At 32.1% G+C, this 18,640-nt stretch overlaps 1 protein-coding gene across 1 annotated transcript; it reads left to right on the top strand.

The window, feature by feature from the left end:
* Positions 1–16,992: 16,992 nt before the first annotated feature.
* On the top strand, positions 16,993–18,060 carry LOC143198698 (uncharacterized). Its single transcript, XM_076408058.1, has 2 exons — positions 16,993–17,308; positions 17,857–18,060. Exons 1-2 carry the CDS (start codon positions 17,093–17,095, stop codon positions 18,058–18,060), a joined length of 420 nt encoding a protein of 139 aa, XP_076264173.1. The 5' UTR covers positions 16,993–17,092.
* The last annotated feature ends 580 nt before the right edge of the window (positions 18,061–18,640 follow it).

Here is an 18,640-nt window from a genome sequence, read left to right on the forward strand (position 1 = left end):
TAGTATAATAGAGCTAATTTGTTGATTGTTGATTCTATTGTGAGTTGTTGATTCTCATATTAATGATAGAGAATGTCCAGCTCAGTCAGAATTCAAGGAATCAGATTTAAAATTTGAAAAATATCAGTAGACTATAAACATTATGGAAAATTGCTTAATGTTCATATTTTTCATATTCATATTTGTCTTTTAACAACACAAAAAGGTTTTCTATGTCGTATTAGAACTAGGCATAAGAACCGAATCTATTATAGCATAATCTCTTATAAAACAAAATGAAAACGTCAATCATCAACTTTATAATGAAAACGATATAGTCAGAAGCTTATTTCCTAATGATTTGGGTAATTGATGTGATCAGAGCTCTGTTATGAAATATACTATGACTTGTGAGATTTGACGTCATAAATTGAGATGACCTGAGTTCACTGCTACTTGTATATAGTCTATTCAAAGTTTATTTGTATATGCGTCATCGAAATTTGTGACGTCATAACGTCGCAATGTTGGCGCATGGACTCTGAGTTTTGGTTCAGATTGGCTTTGACATAGAACAAAATTCTAATCAAAATAAAATAACTAAACAAAAATACTGTTATCGGTATAACAGGTATAACAATTTGCAGGTTAAAGATGTTTTGTTATATTTACATTGAACTCTTTTAAACATCACCCATGAGGTAGAGTTGGTATCTCCTTGGATAGAGTGGTAAGTGGTATCCCCTTGCAGGCCTAATCCATCTAATTAACAATTATATATCAAAGTAATGCATTTTGTCAAGTCATCTTGATATTAACGTATTTTCTATTTCTTCTGTTACTACCTGTGTACACCATTCTTAATTAAATTAATCACTGAATTATGCTTATTGCCTTTACCATATCTACAAAACAGTTAGTATTCATTCTCTCCTCATACATTCTAACCTAATGCTCATGTTTAATTTTGAACAATTACAATCATATCTGCACACACATCTTTCACGCTCTACAATATCATTTTCTTTTATATTTCTATTTCTTTCAATACCATATTCTATTAATTATGTGCATACATTTAGTTGTTTCTATTCTCATCACACTGTTTCAGGAATTTCCAGCATTGCACATCATTATCACATATCCTGAAGGTTTCCTTTAGCCACTTTCACTTTCTGAATCACTGTCTAAGTCATTCACTAAACTATTAATTTCTAATCTATCTAGAACATGTTCACAATCCATCATTTATCAATTACTTCCTCTGTATGTCTTATCGAGTTCATACAAACCGAAGGAGTCTCCGGCCTGACGCAGAGATGGCACTAATATAATTAAATCCATATGTTTTTAGTTAGCGCTAACCCTCAAAAGATGCATGTATAAATTTGACAGCTGTCGGATCATTATTTTGTGAATTATAGCATTTTGAGTGAAGTAACTTTTGATACTGTGAAAAAAATGGATAAAAAGGAATTTCGCGTGTTAATAAAATATTGCTTTTTAAAGTGAAAAATACAGTTGAAGCAAAAACTTGGCTTGATGCCGAGATTCCAGACACTGCTCCAGAAAAATCAACCATCAAGGATTGGTATGCTAAGTTTAGATGTGGTGAAATGAGCACGCAAGAAGGTGAACGCAGTGGACGCCCAAAAGAGTTTATTACCGACGAAAATATTAAAAAATTCAACAAAATGATTTTGAATGACCATAAATTGAAATTTAATGAAATAACAAACACTCTAAAGATATCAACTGAACGTGTAAATCATATGTTTCACGAATATTTGGGCATGGGAAACCTCTGTGCAAAGCTGGTGCGCGCGAGTTCACTTTTGACTAAAAACAACGACGAGTTGATAATTCGGAGCAATGTTTGAAGATAATCAAGCGTAATAAACCCGAGCTTTTGCGTCGATATGTGATAATGGATGAAACATGGCTCCATCACTTCATTCCGAAGTCCAATCGACAGTCATCCAAGTGGACTGTATACGATGAACCCGCTCCAAAGCGCGGGCAAACGCAACAGTCGGCTGGCAAGGTTATGGCGTCTGTATTTTGGGATGCGCATTGAATAATTTTCATTAACTACCGTGAAAAAGGAAGGACTATCAACAGCGACTATTACGCAGCTTTATTGGACCGTTTGAAGGACGAAATCCCCGAGAAACGGCCGCATTTGAAGAAAAAGAAAGTTCTGCTTCACCAAGACAATGCACCGTGTCACAAGTCAGTAAAAACGATGGCAAAACTTCATGAATTGGGTTTCGGGTTTCGAATTGCTTCCTCATCTACCGTATACAGATCTTAAAAGAATGCTCGCTGGGAAGAAATTTTCGTCGAATGAAGAGGTGATCGCCGAAACTGAGGCCTATTTTGAAGCAAACGACAAATCGTGCTACAAAAATAGTATCGAAAAATTGGACGGTCGCTATAATCAGTGTATCACCATTGAAGAGAAATATGTTGAATAAAAAAAAACTAATTTTGCCAAAAAAATGTGTTTTACTATGGTAGGCCGGGGACTTTTCAATCGACCTGTTATAGTCAATAATGCTTCCTTCCACATATCCAAACAATTCTAATGGAATATCCTTCTCAACCAGCATGTCTATCATAATAAGCCTATGTTACCTCTCATATCAACTCGATTGGATTGAATATACAGTGATAGGTACAAAGTCATAATACGATGTGACAATATACATAATAAGTAAATTGCCAAAAACGAAATGAAACATTTCATTTATATTTACCTAGTAACAATGTGAAATAGTTCAGATTTTAGCATAGTCTTCAAAACTCAATTCATGTTTTGATAACCATTACTTCATTACAGCCTTTGTTGATTCTTTTGTTGAGATCTTTCCACCAGTGTGCTATGATATGGTGCAATTTCCAAAATAGTAACTAGTGCTCCATGGTAGTCGCCCTTGAATTTGGAGGAAAGTTTTAATTCTGCACTAGGAATAAAACCCTTCTTATTCTCTGCATGAATATATCTACAATTAATTATTAATAAATATTATTATCAACAAAACCTAATCAAATGCTATTGTAACTTTTACCTTTTTCCATCAATTTTTGTTGTCTTTACACTTTTTTACTGTCTTGCCAAGATTGCCCCAATGAACCATTTTAAAATATCAAAGTTTCATCAAGATATACAAATTCAAGTAAATCTGCCTTGATTTTATTGCATGTCTTTAAAAATTGAATTATTTTTAAGGCAATATCTGGAAGTTCTATTAAACCTTCAAGTAAGAGTGTATGAAGGGATGTCTTAGATCCCTCAAAAAGCTGCATATCCCTAACTATTTTATGAATACTTTCAAGACTAGAAATTTTCTCTAAAATTATTTTATTAAATTATATTTATATCGATAAAACAGTTTGTGTAGTCACTGTTATAAATATACATTTTGTATATTTGATCTCGAATAGAGCCAATATCAGGATGATCAAGATTCATCACCCACTTCATATGTAGACGGGTTGTCTTAGTTGTATCTAACGTATTGTTCTTCGTTTTGTAAGTGATGTTGTTCACAGTACCCACACTAATATTCAGCGCTGTAGCAACACTCTAAAACATTTTCAATAAAATTGCAGCAACTTATAATATTTTATATCATCAATAATTATCTCTATAATATCATTGAACGATTTAAAATTTATCGAAATAATCACGTTTGCCGCTTTATAACCTGTAGAAATTATAACTAATATTTTGAATAAATTTGCGTACGTCTGACAATCGGACGACTTTGACAGGCTCATTCGTGTACGTGTTCTAACTAATCAGACAACAACTTGTCTCCTTTTAACTAGAATAAAATGAGAACGAAAATATTGTCTGATATGTCTGGCAGTCAATTCATTAAACATATTGACTATAGACTATATTATACTAATTATCATGAATAACACATATTGGCTATTGGACAGGTTATTAAACCACTAAAGGTCATAAAAAGGGACCAAATTTCCTCTATGCTTGTATGGAAATGAAATAGTTCTGCAAAATACCTTTAACATCTTATTTACATTTTATTTCAATAGTATTTCTATAGTAGAACATATAGAATTTCTACCACAGTAGTATAGAAGTAGTAGTTACATGTTTACCCACAAATTTTTTTATTATTCTTCAAAATCCAATTTGTTTACTATAAAGTATTATAGCGTTAAAGGACTATATTACTAAGCGAAAACAAATGAATGTTGATTCAGAGTATCTCTTCTCGCTATTGATTAAGGCAAATTTATGTGGAGGTCCTAAAACGGTGAAAATTCCAGTTCGATCAGATAATATTTACGGTCGAGACCCTGTGGAAATTCGTAACGGGTGGTGGGTCATGTTAAATATTCAGAACTTTAGGGTAAAATAATAGGTCACATCTTGTTCACGTATTCTAGAATAAATTAAATTAATTATCCCGAAATAATTAATGCAATATTTAAAACGAAATATTGCGCACATCCACGTGAAGGGTTTTCTTCATTATTTTTGTGAAAGTCGGCAAAAGGGCCCTTAAATAATTACCTAGGATAATGAATAAAAGCGGTCCCAAAAACGAAATTATAATAATTGCGGTCTGGTCTGGCGCGAACTCCGTCCCCGTGCCTCGTTCGCCTTTCCTAGCAGATATGCAAATCGGTCTTTTGTTTTGGTCGGAATAAATAAACGCGATATTTCACGAGCATAACCCGAAACCCGAACCGTCATGCTATTCACTTTTCTTCTACTTATCGGGCTAATATTCATATTGTTTATATAGTCCGTAATTTTCAGATTTATTTTCGGATACTTTATAACTCGCTTAGCATACTAATACCCGGGTTCTTGCCGAGACCTTCATGAACGCCCTGAACTTTTCTGTTGTCTTTTTGTCTGTCTAGGCACAGTTGATTCGTGAAATAGACTATTATGTAGGGTTAATTCTAAACAAAAGGCGTAAAATAAAAATTATATTTGATAAAGCAATATAAATCTAACGTCTAATGTATAATAAAAATATATGATGACAACTACTTGCACAATAAATCGCTAAATAAATAAACCAAATAAGAGTGCGAGATCTTGATGTCGAGGTAATCAGATGATAGTTCTAAAAACATAATGAAAACGTACCTGAGCAACCAATTTTTAATGACAAGGGTATACAAGGTATAAAAATATCACTACATAGTATAAAACAAAGTCGCCTTTTCTGTCCCTATATCCCTATGTGCGCTTAAATCTTTAAAACTACGCAACGGATTTTGATGCGGTTTTTTTCAATAGATAGAGTGATTCAAGAGGAAGGTTTATATGTATAATACATGCATAATATACTAAGGCAACATTGCTAATTTTAGAGGTTTCTAACGTGATGTCGTAAATTAACCTATTTTTTAGGCTTATTTAGCAATTAGCAAAAACGCTGCCTAACCCTACGAGTTAGATCAAATTAGTGTACTACAGTATTGTACACCATAAAAAGGTCTACAAAAAAGTCCGCGATGGTATATGTTTATCTTTTAGGGATAACCCACATTAACCATTTTTATTGTTTACTTTTTACGTGAGAAAATGGCTTATTTACGAAGCTATTTTAAGCAATACGGCATTAATCCTTATCGAATTAAGTACATTAAATACAGTGTACAATTAATATAGATCAATATGGTTCCTTACAGCAAGTAAATTAAACAAATATTTTCGGAGATATTACAAATTTAAAATTTGCGTTTAAAAATGTGTAATGTAATAAAAATTGTATGAATTTAGATATTTCAAAGATAGCAGGAAATCTTCATAGTAAGTATAGGGGAAGAGGAATTGTTTTACTCCAAATTTAATGCGTGCAGGCCAAGGGCAGTAATGAATGAACCAAAAATACTGGATCGATTTTAATCATGTTTTCATTGAGTGACATAGGCATATATATTTTATGCCGGTGCAAAATCGGAGCGGACCGCTATGGTTTTATATACAACGTTCATATTTTTTCTGTAATGTATTTAATTTAGTATCAGCATTGAACCCGTGCGAAGCCGGGCCGGGTCGCTAATACTTAAAATATAACAGGGATCGGTTATTAGATACTTCTAATTAGAGTTGGGAACTATCGACTGAAAACGACTATCGACTGTTCATTAATTGACTACTTTTTACTATCGACTGTTTCAGTCGCTATTTTTGGTTCGACTGTTTTAACTATTTTTTACTAGTGACTGTTTCAGTCAACTGTTTTCAGTCGTTATTTTCGGTCCGACTGATTTGGTTACTATTTACTTTCAATTTCATTCATTCTTTCATTTCATTGAACTGATTTTTAACATTCTGGCTCTGCTTACATATATATGGTTATATCGATTTATATGTAATATATATAATTTTATGATTATTTCGGTAGTTCGCTTGTAAATAACTATATATTGTATATCAATATAGCAACATTTTGGAACGATATTTTTCAAGATTGTTAATGCAGTGGGGTAAAAAGATTAAAATTGCAAATGATAAATAGTAAAATACTTTTGACTGTTTTTATAGCAATAATGGGATATATTTCGATTACTCTCTCGGTTTTTGTTAAAAAATATTTCCGTTCAATAACAAATAAAGCATTTACTTTATTTAAAAAATATCTAGTAGTTATATGCGATCGTTTTTAATAATGCCATGAATTAGATTTTTATTTCATGATTAGGTATATGTTTAATTCTTATTTAGTATTTATGGTTATTGTACATCTTTAGTTTTTAGGTTTTGTTTAAATTCTATTGTATTGTCTATATTTATTTTAGTATGTTATTTAAAAATAGCAATTAACATATTAGAATACGATGAATCATTTGTGGGGTATTTTCCATTCCATAGAAAAAATCCATTCCTTTTAACAGATCCACAGAACATTCAAACATAAAAGTAATTTTACTTCATTTAAAATGAATTTTTAAATTGCAGGTTAATAACATTCAGTAATTATTTCTTTCCTTTTCTTTTTTAAAGTTGGTACGTGAAGGAATATCTACATCTCCGTCTCGCTTATACTACCGTTTGAAAATATAAACCACATAAAAAATTAACTACTCCAACCAAATATCTCCGTCCTTTCCTCTCTCACAGTTTATATAGGAAAGGCTTCGTACATCTTTGTCTGACATCACGAAATGAAAAAAACAGTCGAACTGCACATTTGACTGAAAATAGTAATTATTAATTACTATTTTCAGTCGCTAGTTGACTATCGACTGTTTCGACTGTACTTCTAATGTGAGGTAATTTGAAATATAATGGCACCACAGAGAAAGAGAGATTAAACTTTATAGGAAATTTTGGGGAAACGTTTCGCGACGTCCAACATCTAGATGTCGCTACTTTTAACTTATTACTTGCCTTGATCGCTATGCTAGATTAAGTTATTAGTTCATTAATATATATAAGTCGTTAGTACAATAGGTAAAGTAAATTGTCGCTTTAAACCGTGTTGTTTACCCGGACACACACATACTAAAGAAATACAGATCGTTTTCGTTCGAAGAAGTATTTGGCAGTCTTTAACAAATGGTTGATAATGTTAAGAATCCCACACTGACTAGATTAAGTATCAAAGATATTTATGTTCGTTACAGTATATTTTGTTGTAAGTTTATTCATGTCAAGAACCATTTAAAATATGATGTTTTTTTTAAATTTTAGTAAATATTCTTCTTCCGAAAAATAAATTGCTTCTATGCGTATAACGACGATACACTTTTATACTTGGTTCAAGTATATGACAGTTCAACAACCACTGAAATAATAGCTACTGAACGCAAACTTTCTAAGAAAGAGCCGAGAAGAGTAATTCAGGATTTAAATAGTACTTATTGGCCAAGTAAGAACACATTTGTTAAGTGCCATCAATTAAAAATTTAATAACTATCCTGAACCCCCTCATTGCATTCAAGAAAAAAAAATGTGTAAATATCCGATTTTTTTTTGGATCTATTAGAGCTCCTGGATTCAGCAGTATGCATCCTTCAACTAATATGTTTGAGAAATCATTTAAAGTGCTCATCATCGGTATATTCAATACTAACGGGAGTTGTATTACCAGGAGTTGAGAAATTGCAACTTGACTCTATACCTTCAATTACTGATGTTCTTATACAACGAGGCAAATTAATTAATTATTATTTATTATACTGACAGTAGATCTTTGAGCTATCTTTTTCAATTTATCCCGTGATATTGCTACGTCGAAGTATCTTTAAAAAATATAAATTAAAAACTTTTAATTGTACACTACATAATGATCTTCCAGATAGATTATTATCAATCAATTTCATCGTTTTTAATAGGCGGTACTCTATTAATTGGCCTTTTAAATCTCCGAGTTGCTTTCCTTAGTGTTTTAAAGCAACTCTGATAACACTCTATAATCTTTTGATTCGTCTGATTACTAATTCTATTAAATATTGTTTGATCTACAGCTTTTCTATTTATGTGCCATACTTTTCTAGCTTTTCGCCTATCTTTCATCAATTCCTCAAATTCTGATTTCTCTCTTGGTGTCGGGGTAGCTTCTTTTGCTGCAGAGCGAATTTGTTCAATTATATTTCGGGTTTGCATTTAACGATCGTCTGTACTTTTAAATCTTACGTTCAAAATGATTTGTTCCTACATTATAAATCTAAACGTGTCCCAGTTAGTAAATTTGTTACTAAGATTGTCGCGCTTAGTGTTAACAACACTGAAGTGTGATCAGATGGTAGTTCGCACAAACTCTCAATTTGTATTTGATTTGATGAAATGCCTTTCGAAATGTAAAAGTCCAGTAGGTGTGGCACTTTATTAGTTTCGGTGGGCCAGTAAGTGGGTTTACGCCCGGAATGATAGTTACAATAAGTAATATTTATTGTTGCGAGTAATTCGTTTCCTTTTTCAGGTGTTATTAATCGCGAACCCCTGGCTGTATGTTTAACTTTAAAGTCCTCTCCAATAATTTATTTTGTATCATTTTGGACAGTTTATAGTTCTTATGTTTAATTCAGCGCCGTTCTATTCAATGCTAACTATCGTAGCTTGTATTTATTCTTTCCTTATCTCGTCTTGAAGGAAATGCTGTATATTTTCTCTTATTATAAGGGCTCATCAAACTCATCAACTGAAAATCAGGTAACAGCAGTAACTATTAAATCAAGCAGATACAAGGTTACAATAGCCGCAATTTATTGTCCTCCAAGATACAATCAAAAAAAGAAAAATTATTTGAATGTCCTAAGCAACCTGGGAGATAAATTTATAATTGGACGTGATTTCAATGCAAAAAATACAAGATGAGAATCCATAACGATAACAAATAAAGGCAATGAACTGCATCAAGCAGCTGCTGAACTAAGATGCAGTTACATGTCAACTGGAAAACCAACTTATTGGCCGACTCGTCAAGAGAAAACCCCGGACCTGTTAGATTTCTTCATAGTTAGAAACATAACATCCAACTATATAAAAGTCGAAGAAAATTTTGAGCTAAGTTCAGATCATACGCCATAATTCTGACGTTGAGCAAAAATATAATAAGAAAAGAAAGAAACCCAACGTTAACAAACAAGAGAACAGACTGGGAAGAATTTGCTGAAAAACTGAACAAACGAATTCAACTAAATGTACCACTGAAGATAACTGGACAATTAAATTTTGAAGCAGAAAAATTCGTAGTAGATATTCAAAAAGCTGCTTGGAATAATACTCCAGAAATTAAGAGTACAACTAAAGGAATTAATTATCCAAAAGAAGTGAAGGAAATGGTAGCTGAAAAACGTAAATTATGAAAAAAATGGCAACAAAACAGAACACCTGAAAATAAAAATAGTTTAAACAATATAACCCAAAGACTGAAAAAAGAAATACTGGAAATTAAAAACAAAACCATAAATTACCCTTAAATTTTTATTGCTGTATAGTCCAAGCTGTTGGCAGTTTGTACATTAAGGAATACTATTATTTTTCTTTCTTTCACATATTCTGGATTTTAGTCCCTAGTTTAATATTTCCTCTCCTCCACATGCAACTATTTTAGAGCACCAAAATTTCCTGCAGCTTGGCCGATTCTGCTTATTGGTTCAGCAATATACCATTTTTTCTCCTGTATTACTGATACCAAATACTTGAACTAGGCGATACATCACTATGGTCTTGGATCATACTTAGTCAAGCATACGATCATCAGCGAACATTAGATTGATGAAGGAGTTTGTAGCACCTCTTAAGGAATATACCTAACGATGTATAATTTTTAAAAGTTATCGCATAATTGCATCTATTATGTAGAAAAACATTGGAAAGATGACATCTCCTTGAAGAACACCGGCTGGGATTTCAAATAAATCTGACAAATTATTTCGCATTTAGGCCTGAATTTAATAAATTTTAAGTGAATATGTTCAGTCTCTGTCAAATCAATAAATGCTCGAAACAAACGCCACGAGTATTAGAATAGAAAGCAAAAACGAACAAAAAGGCATCACTGTAGATGATCTACAATCAGAATCGGAATCAACAGCTAATAAGTAGTGTGAACGCATTATTTAGACGGTGACGCAAAATAGACATAGAAGTCGGGATTATTTTTATGGATTACCTGGTAAAAAACAATAAATACTGAACAATATAATTCAAAATTGGATGCAAAACTGATGAGGAAACTTGATGAGTTGTATATTTTCCATTATAGAACTTATAATATATAATTTTCTATAATATCGGATGCACATTCAATTTTATTTCCAAAAACTTTATACAGATCCTACAATAATAATAAAACAATGGTGACTTAACATTTAAAATAAATTATTACAAATAATAGAAAAATCACATCTATTAATAAGAGTCAACAAAAGGCGTGGAGTTTTAACATGGGAACGGTAAAATAATGAGCCCGTTAGAAGCTCCTTAAGTCGTTCGGAACTCCCAGATACCCTTCTCTCGACTGTTAAATCCTCCGCCGCGATGGAGAAAATAATTCTCCCAAGGCAACTGCATTCTGTTTATTACCTGAAATAAATCAAAGAACGCCCGCTTGTCGCAGCGCCGTATAAGGGGCAAAAGCCGATAATAAATACATGGCGCTGAAAAGGTCGACAAGAGATTGTCTCTCGGTGACATATTTAGTACAAATGTCAAGTAGACGGTTCGAATGGGAAATGATGTACGACGTGGCGGAATTCGACGCGATCCCGTTCAGAAACCAGGGCGCTTTTCAGATCTGGTGATGGATATCTCCGTGGTATAGCCAGAAGGCAAAAAGCGTTGCAGTTGCAAGTCCGGATTTGTTCGATACACGATATGAGCTCCGATCGAAAATATCTACAAGAATTGCAGACATGTAGAGTTTAAAATAGTTAGGGTGATATATCATTTCATATATATTTTTTCCACACATTATCTCCATCCAAAATTTAAAGAGCTTCAAACAACACTCTTTGGAAATACTGAGAAATTAAAACTTTTAATAATCCTTTCCATGTGATGCAGATTTTTTTTAAATAATCCTTTCCCTGTAAAACATTTTTTAAACTCTAAAACAAAATCTAACCATAATTAACTGACCTTATTTTAGTTTACAATATATTTAAAATTATGGTTAATCTGAAAGGGTGATTTAGCTTCTGGAAACATAACAAATAAGTACTGGTAGCATCACTAGTATTCTGTCTTTTAATGAGCTATTTTCACTAAGTAGTAATGATAGATGTTATACCATTTTCTCTACTGTGACTTTTTTGAAATTGAGACTTTATTGTCCCGCTTAATCATTGGCAAACTTTCAATGTTTCTTATATATCATATTATGGGAAGCCATTATCAGCGGGAGTCATCTGATTAAGTTAATCTTGTTAATCTTCGAATAATTCTTTCAATGAATAATAATAAATAATTTTGAATAAAATTTAATCTGACAAGTTTTTTATTTTTCTACAATAGAATAATATGTACTTGTAAATTAATAATTTTCTTGTTACAAATTATTAATAATTATATCCTCTCCTTTATTCATCATTAATTATCAGTGATGAACTTCTTACTATATCTAGAATAGTATATCTATAATAATATAATATATATATATATATATATATATATATATATATATATATAAAAGAATCAGAATATCATCAAACAGCTTTCCTGGCCAGCACAATCGCCAGACCTCAGCAAAATGGATCAGTTATGGGGAATTTTAGAGCAGACAGTGATGCGTAGATTTCTATTTCCCAGGATGGTCAAGAATATCGTACCATTTGTGGCATAGCGGTCAAGTCATAAAAAAACAATGTGAAAATAAAGAAGTTCGTTAGAGCAAAAGAAATTCCAAACAAGGAAGAAACATTTTTCGAAGAGTAAAGTGGAAAAATCGAAGTGCTAACTAAAGAAAATGATAAGTTTAACATACACAAGATACTCAAGGAAATGACGTATATATCTACTTTATCGACTATCAAAACATCTTTAATTCAGTGAGACCTTAAGTTAAGTGAACAACTTTAGAAAATCGGCCTTAGCAAAAAATATATCTATCTCTTTACCGAAATCAAATTACAATATCGAAAAGGACCTAAGACATCCACTTCCAATCAAAGAAGTCTGAAACAAGTCCGTCCCATTATTGCCTATTCTATTTAACATGTAGTCATAAATGATTTTTGATAAGATCCTAACTAACATTATCAAACTATATCATGCCTTATCAAACAAGCTGGAAGAGAGTGAAATGAAAGCCATTATTACTTGAGAAACAGAAAGCTGAAATTAAAAACATTTAAGTGCTACTTATGCTCTTATATGATGTAAATACTGGAACATTAACAACAAGAACTAAAATGCTTCAAGTCTTTGAAATTTAGTTATATACGAGGAGGTTTAGAATATTTTAGACGAATATAGGGAAAAGTAATAATTCAAAGAAAATGTTGGACATGTAGTGAGAAACAACAACAATTATGGACTGATGGAGAGAAATGACTCGGTAAAATGAAAACAATTTTACACTCAATGGAAGACGTGTTAGAATATACTATATTAAGCAAAGTACCCTTCTTTATTATTTTATGTCCAATTAAGATTTCCATGTCCAAATCCAAACTATCGTTGCGTCCAATATATGTCAATCACAGAAAATCGAAAGGTTATTACTTCTCATTTAATGAAGACCTTATAATCTCTTTTATCGATCGAGATACTGCTTCAAAACTTTTCTATATATCACATGCATATGCTCAAATAGTAATAGGAATATACAAACAAATCAATGATAACCTTTAAGAGATACTAGTAGATATAAAAACAGTTTTATATTAGAAGATAGACGAAATGTCTAAAATTGTACAAATTGATATGACAAGTACCTGTAAAACGTACGAAAGTGTATCATATATATCACTACATGTATTTATTCTTGCTCATTAACGTTACACATGAAAGAAAGAGAAAAGGAAAAGTTTAAGTTAAAACTTTGAAAACAACTAATATTTACTCATCTCTAATATGTGTATTGGTTTACGGAAATGTTTTAATCAAAAATTAACTTAACACCTATTATAATTTTACGCTACAGCATTATAATTATAAATAGAAATTATAAAATACATTCTAGACGTGTTTTGGCAGATCTCTTCACATACCAACTATTATTAAGGGAAATAAATATTTATTAAAAGAGACGTTTATGTATTCCAAGAATAATAAGCTAAAATAAGAATAAAGGCTCTTAATGCAAAGCTTTACAACAGAAAGCCTCTAGCTCATACTTTTGATGTTTGAAAACATCTACGAAAATATGGTTATTGTTTGAACGGGGATAATAAAAGACATGTTTATAAGGTATGCAGGGACGTAATGGTAGATATTTAGTGGATGAAATGCACTTGGGCCAATTGAATTGCTCGTATGGTAAGAGAATGCTACTTCCGCTGAACTGCGATAATTATACGGTATAAATACCATAAGCGCGCGAGTTTTCTTTATCTTTACATTCTGTACAGACATATTACATCGCTGTTATGTAACATTCCGATTTCTTTTAAGATTATTTATAAAAATAGAGCTTCCTTCAAATAATATAATTTTCCTGATCACTGATTTCTTTCATGATATATTCATTATGTATTCATAGATATCATTTACAAGAATATAAATTTACTATGACCATAAAATTCCGAAATATATTTTTATTTTTCTATGATCTGTCGAAGTATATATGGCCTTATGGCAAAGTTATCTGCTTAATATCAATTAAACACTCCTCATCACTGACACCTTTTACCATATTAGTCCAATACCGCTATAATTTCTCAACTATCTGTATTTCCTTCAGCACTTTTCTTCACTCCTTGTCTACAATTTCAACCATAGGTCTTTGTTTAGTATCAGCAAGAAGTCTATCTATTAATTTCATTATTGTGTCATTATTATTTATCCTTTTAGTGATATAAAGTATATTTTTTTTTTTTTTTAATTTTTTTACAGCCCATCAGCCTCTTGGACTATTTAGAATCGATTATAATGTAGTTCTTAATTTAAATATAATATACGATACAGTAAATACACAACATATAATATAACGCTAACAATGTAGAGCATAAATAAGATGTAAAATAAGTTAGACAAATAATTTAGAAAAAAAAATTAATTAAAGCATAAAAGGATATAGATATCTCATTTCTCAGTGAATCTCAGTGTATAAGTGCTGAAGCAGGTTCGTGGCTGTCAAAAAGTCTATTAGCAATTCTAATTGCTCAGGTTGGACCAGTTGCTTCAATGACTTCAGCATCTCCAGTTGCTGCCTTAGAACTACATATTTCAGACATTGGTCACACAGGAGTGGATAGACACCCCGTCCTTTTAACAAGTGTTCGTGGGTAAGTCTACAATGCCATATCCACAAACGAGCGAGATTTTAGTATTTCCCGCATTAGTTCATATAGTGTTACATGTTTAGTGGTAGGCATACTTGACTGAAAGAGCTGACGTATTTATTCACGTCATAGTCGAGATGTTGATTGTTACTAGGAAGTGGTTCAAAAATGTAGATAATTGACATATAGTGGGAGCTTTTCATAGTTAGTAAATAATTTTGTGGTATTTATTTGTGTTATATATATATATATATATATATATATATATATATATATATATATATATATATATATATAACGCCACTGTCTCTTGTTTGTTTAAAAAAAAACATAAAACTCCATACTTAACCGACGGTTATTATTCCGATATCTTTTATCGAGCCCAAGGCCTTTAAAGGGTACTGGTTTTAAATACTTCGAAAACCATATGCCAGTCTGATCCCAAAGGCATTTCGCGAATTTGCCGTTAGCGGTGGTTGCAAGTCGTCGTAAAGCACAAATTAATTTTCCTCTTTTTACTCTGTTAAACAAAAGATACTTAGGAAGCGATAAACCAATATATCAGGTAGTTACTGAAGATGACAGCATAAGCTGATCGCAGCGTTCTGGTGTTTAATTTGTGATTTAAAATATTTATAATATTTAAGAAATAAATTTGTTTTGCTTTAATTAAAATACAAATTACAAAATGCGTGTATTTGAAATATAAAATATAACAAGTCAATTGAAAGTCCCCGACCAACCCTAGTAAAACACATTTTTTGGGCAAAATGATGGGTGATACACTGATTCTAGCAACTCTCCAACTTTTCGATAGCATTTTTCTAGTACGATTTGTCCTTTGTCTCAAAATAGGCTTCAGTTTCGATCACCTGTTCATTCGACGAAAATTTCTCTCCTGCGAGCATTCTTTTGAGATCTGAGAACAGAAAATAGTCGCTGGGCGTCAGATCTGGAGAATACGGTGGATGAGGTAGAAATTCAAAGCCCAATTCATGGATTTTGAGCACTGTGTATTATTTTGATGAAGCAACACTTTCTTTTTCTTCAAATACGGCCGTTTTTCGGCAAGTTCGTCCTTCAAACGGTCCAATAACGTCCATGCGCATCCCAAAATACAAACGCCATAACCTTGCCAGCCGACTGTTGCGTATTCCCACGTTTTGGAGCTTATTCGTCGTGTGCAGACCACACGGATGACTATCGATTGGACTTCGTAGTGAAATGGTGGAGCCATGTTTCATCCATTGTCACATATCGATGCAAAAACTAGGGTTTATTACGCTTGATCATCTTCAAACACTGCTCAGAATCTTCAACTTGTCGTTGGTTTTGGTCAAAAGTGAGCTCGGGCGGCACCCACTTTGCACAGAGCTTTCTCATACCCAAATATTCGTGAATTCAGTTGATATGTTTAGAGTGTCTGTTATTTCATTCAATTATTGATTTTTTAAATATTTTCGTCGGTAACAACCTGTTCTGTGTGTCCACTGCGTTCACCGTCTTCGGCGCTCATTTCACCACGTCTAAACTTAGCACAAATCCTTGATGATTGATTTTCCTGGGCCAGTGTCCAGAAACCCAGAATCAAACCAAGTTTTTGCTTCAAGTGTTTTTTTTCATTCAAATAGCAATATTTTATCAACACGCGAAATTCCTTTTTATCCATTTTATTCACAATAACAAAAGTTGCTTCACTCAAAATGCTATAATTCACAAATTAATGATCCGACAGCTGTTTATAACGGTGATTACAATAACAATCGTCTATCAACTACGTCAGCAAGATACTCTTCGAGAGACTCTTAGAAACTATGTCCTTTCTAGTCAAGGCGCCGGCATTTATATCCAAAAGTGTACATCTGAGCATTACCATCGCCCGGTCCCGATACCAAACCCGCCTCCTTTAGCGAATAAGTAATCAGGTACCCTTTACGTAATTCTTCAACAATGTCGTTCTATATTTTCTTACACCACGTTAAACAGTAGATCCGATCCAGATAAACCCTAACTGGTATAGAGATATTTTAAAATATAACAAATTAAAAAATATATATATTTACGATTATTAAAATAATAAATTAAATCATATATGACTAATTTCCTGCGAATCACACTTCACAAGCTCGGACTGGTTTATAACACTGGCTTAGTCATAAGCGTTATATAAATAGCCGCGTAAAACAGGTTACGGGTTTTGTATTTAACAGACGCTTGACTGATGTACATCGGCGTGAAAATGGAATACATGAAAATTATTATACTGTTGATTATGTTAAACTTGGTTGATAGTAGAAGTGTTATAAAAATCATACCATATGAACTAATTATGGACACAGTTAATGAACACTCATGCCATAGGCCCAAGCCAACCGTTGTCACAATAAGTGATCTTTTGGCAATAACTAATAATGATGATTTACGTTTTGCTTTACTGGTAAATATTCATGATATCAGAGTAAAGCCCGTGAATTAGACTTTTGACATCTTCGAAATTTTTTTTAATATCGATATATTGATATATCGGAGGGAAAAAATATCGATATTTTATTATAAAAAATAAAAATATTGATATATCGTCCTAAAAAAATATCGGTATTTTTTAAATATTATAAAAAATATTTGAGAGGTTCTTAATGTTTAAGAAACATCTATTTTTTTTTTGGAAAAATATCGGCTGATAAAAATACCGATATATTTTTTACTACCATGAATATTAACAAATTATTTTATACTGCTAACATTTCAGGAAAAACAATGCCCTGTAAACTAAAAATAAGTAGACGTACATTTTAAAAATAATTTTAGTCCTCCTTCTCGACTTCTATGGTCCTGTTTATGGTTCTCAATCGAACGACATGTTTCTACAATTAATTGAAGAGTGTAAAGACCATTTTGCAATATCTGAATATCGTTTCTAGTAACGTGTATAGCATATATATTTATTTGTCACTTTGTTCTTGGTAACCAAATGTTTATTTTTAGTACGATCCACCAAGTGTCGTACTGCACCAATGTGGTGGTTCTAGATGCTGTCAAAGTAAAAGTGAAACGTGTACACATTCGGAACATGAAGAACTGTTCCTAGAAATTGCTTATTTATCCGATCCAGATTACGTGAAGAAAACCTATTTGCTGGCTTGGAATCACACGGCTTGTAAATGTGCTGCAAAAAATAATAATAAATAAATAATAAAAAAAAAAAATATATATATATATATATATATGTATATGTATGTATTATTATGCATGTAAAACGTGTAATAATGATATTGTATTAAGTTATTGAATATATTATTTTGTTGTTGTATATTTGTTTTTATTTTTACTCCATTGAAAAACACCTGAACAAAAATTAAATATACTAAAAAGAAATAATGTATTCTTTTTTTAATATATTTTAAAGTCTCGTTTTACCAACTAGGAGTTTATCTGGACTAGAGCTACAGTTTAACGTGGTCTCTGAAGGACGGTCTTCGGCATTAAGCCTACCGACTGGCGACTGACCAACTTAGAAAGCATCCCAGAAGACATCCGGTCTTACCCAGCCTGGTTAGTGGTGTGACTGGGATCATTTTCCTTCTCAGATTTCACACTCTTGCCCAGGATAATCACAAATGCCTGCCTCAGCAGGATATGAACCAGCGGCTATCGCAACAATAGGTGGACATGTGGTCCTGTCGCCTTTACCCAAGCCAGCTGTAAATATACTTTTATATTTAATATATTTTGTATTCTCCTTTTTACCAATTAGGGTTTATCTGGACTG

The sequence above is a fragment of the Rhynchophorus ferrugineus genome, unplaced genomic scaffold, assembly GCF_030347505.1.
Source record: "Rhynchophorus ferrugineus isolate W39M unplaced genomic scaffold, kcgeb_rfMv2 rfM6, whole genome shotgun sequence".
NCBI classification, from domain to species: Eukaryota; Metazoa; Arthropoda; class Insecta; order Coleoptera; family Curculionidae; genus Rhynchophorus; species Rhynchophorus ferrugineus.

Excerpts from the sequence above, each read along its gene's own strand:
- LOC143198698 (XM_076408058.1), top strand. The coding sequence starts at position 17,093 with ATGTACATCGGCGTGAAAATGGAATACATGAAAATTATTATACTGTTG. Across the intron at positions 17,309-17,856 it reads ATTTACGTTTTGCTTTACTG|TACGATCCACCAAGTGTCGT; the intron begins GTAAATATTCAT and ends GTTTATTTTTAG.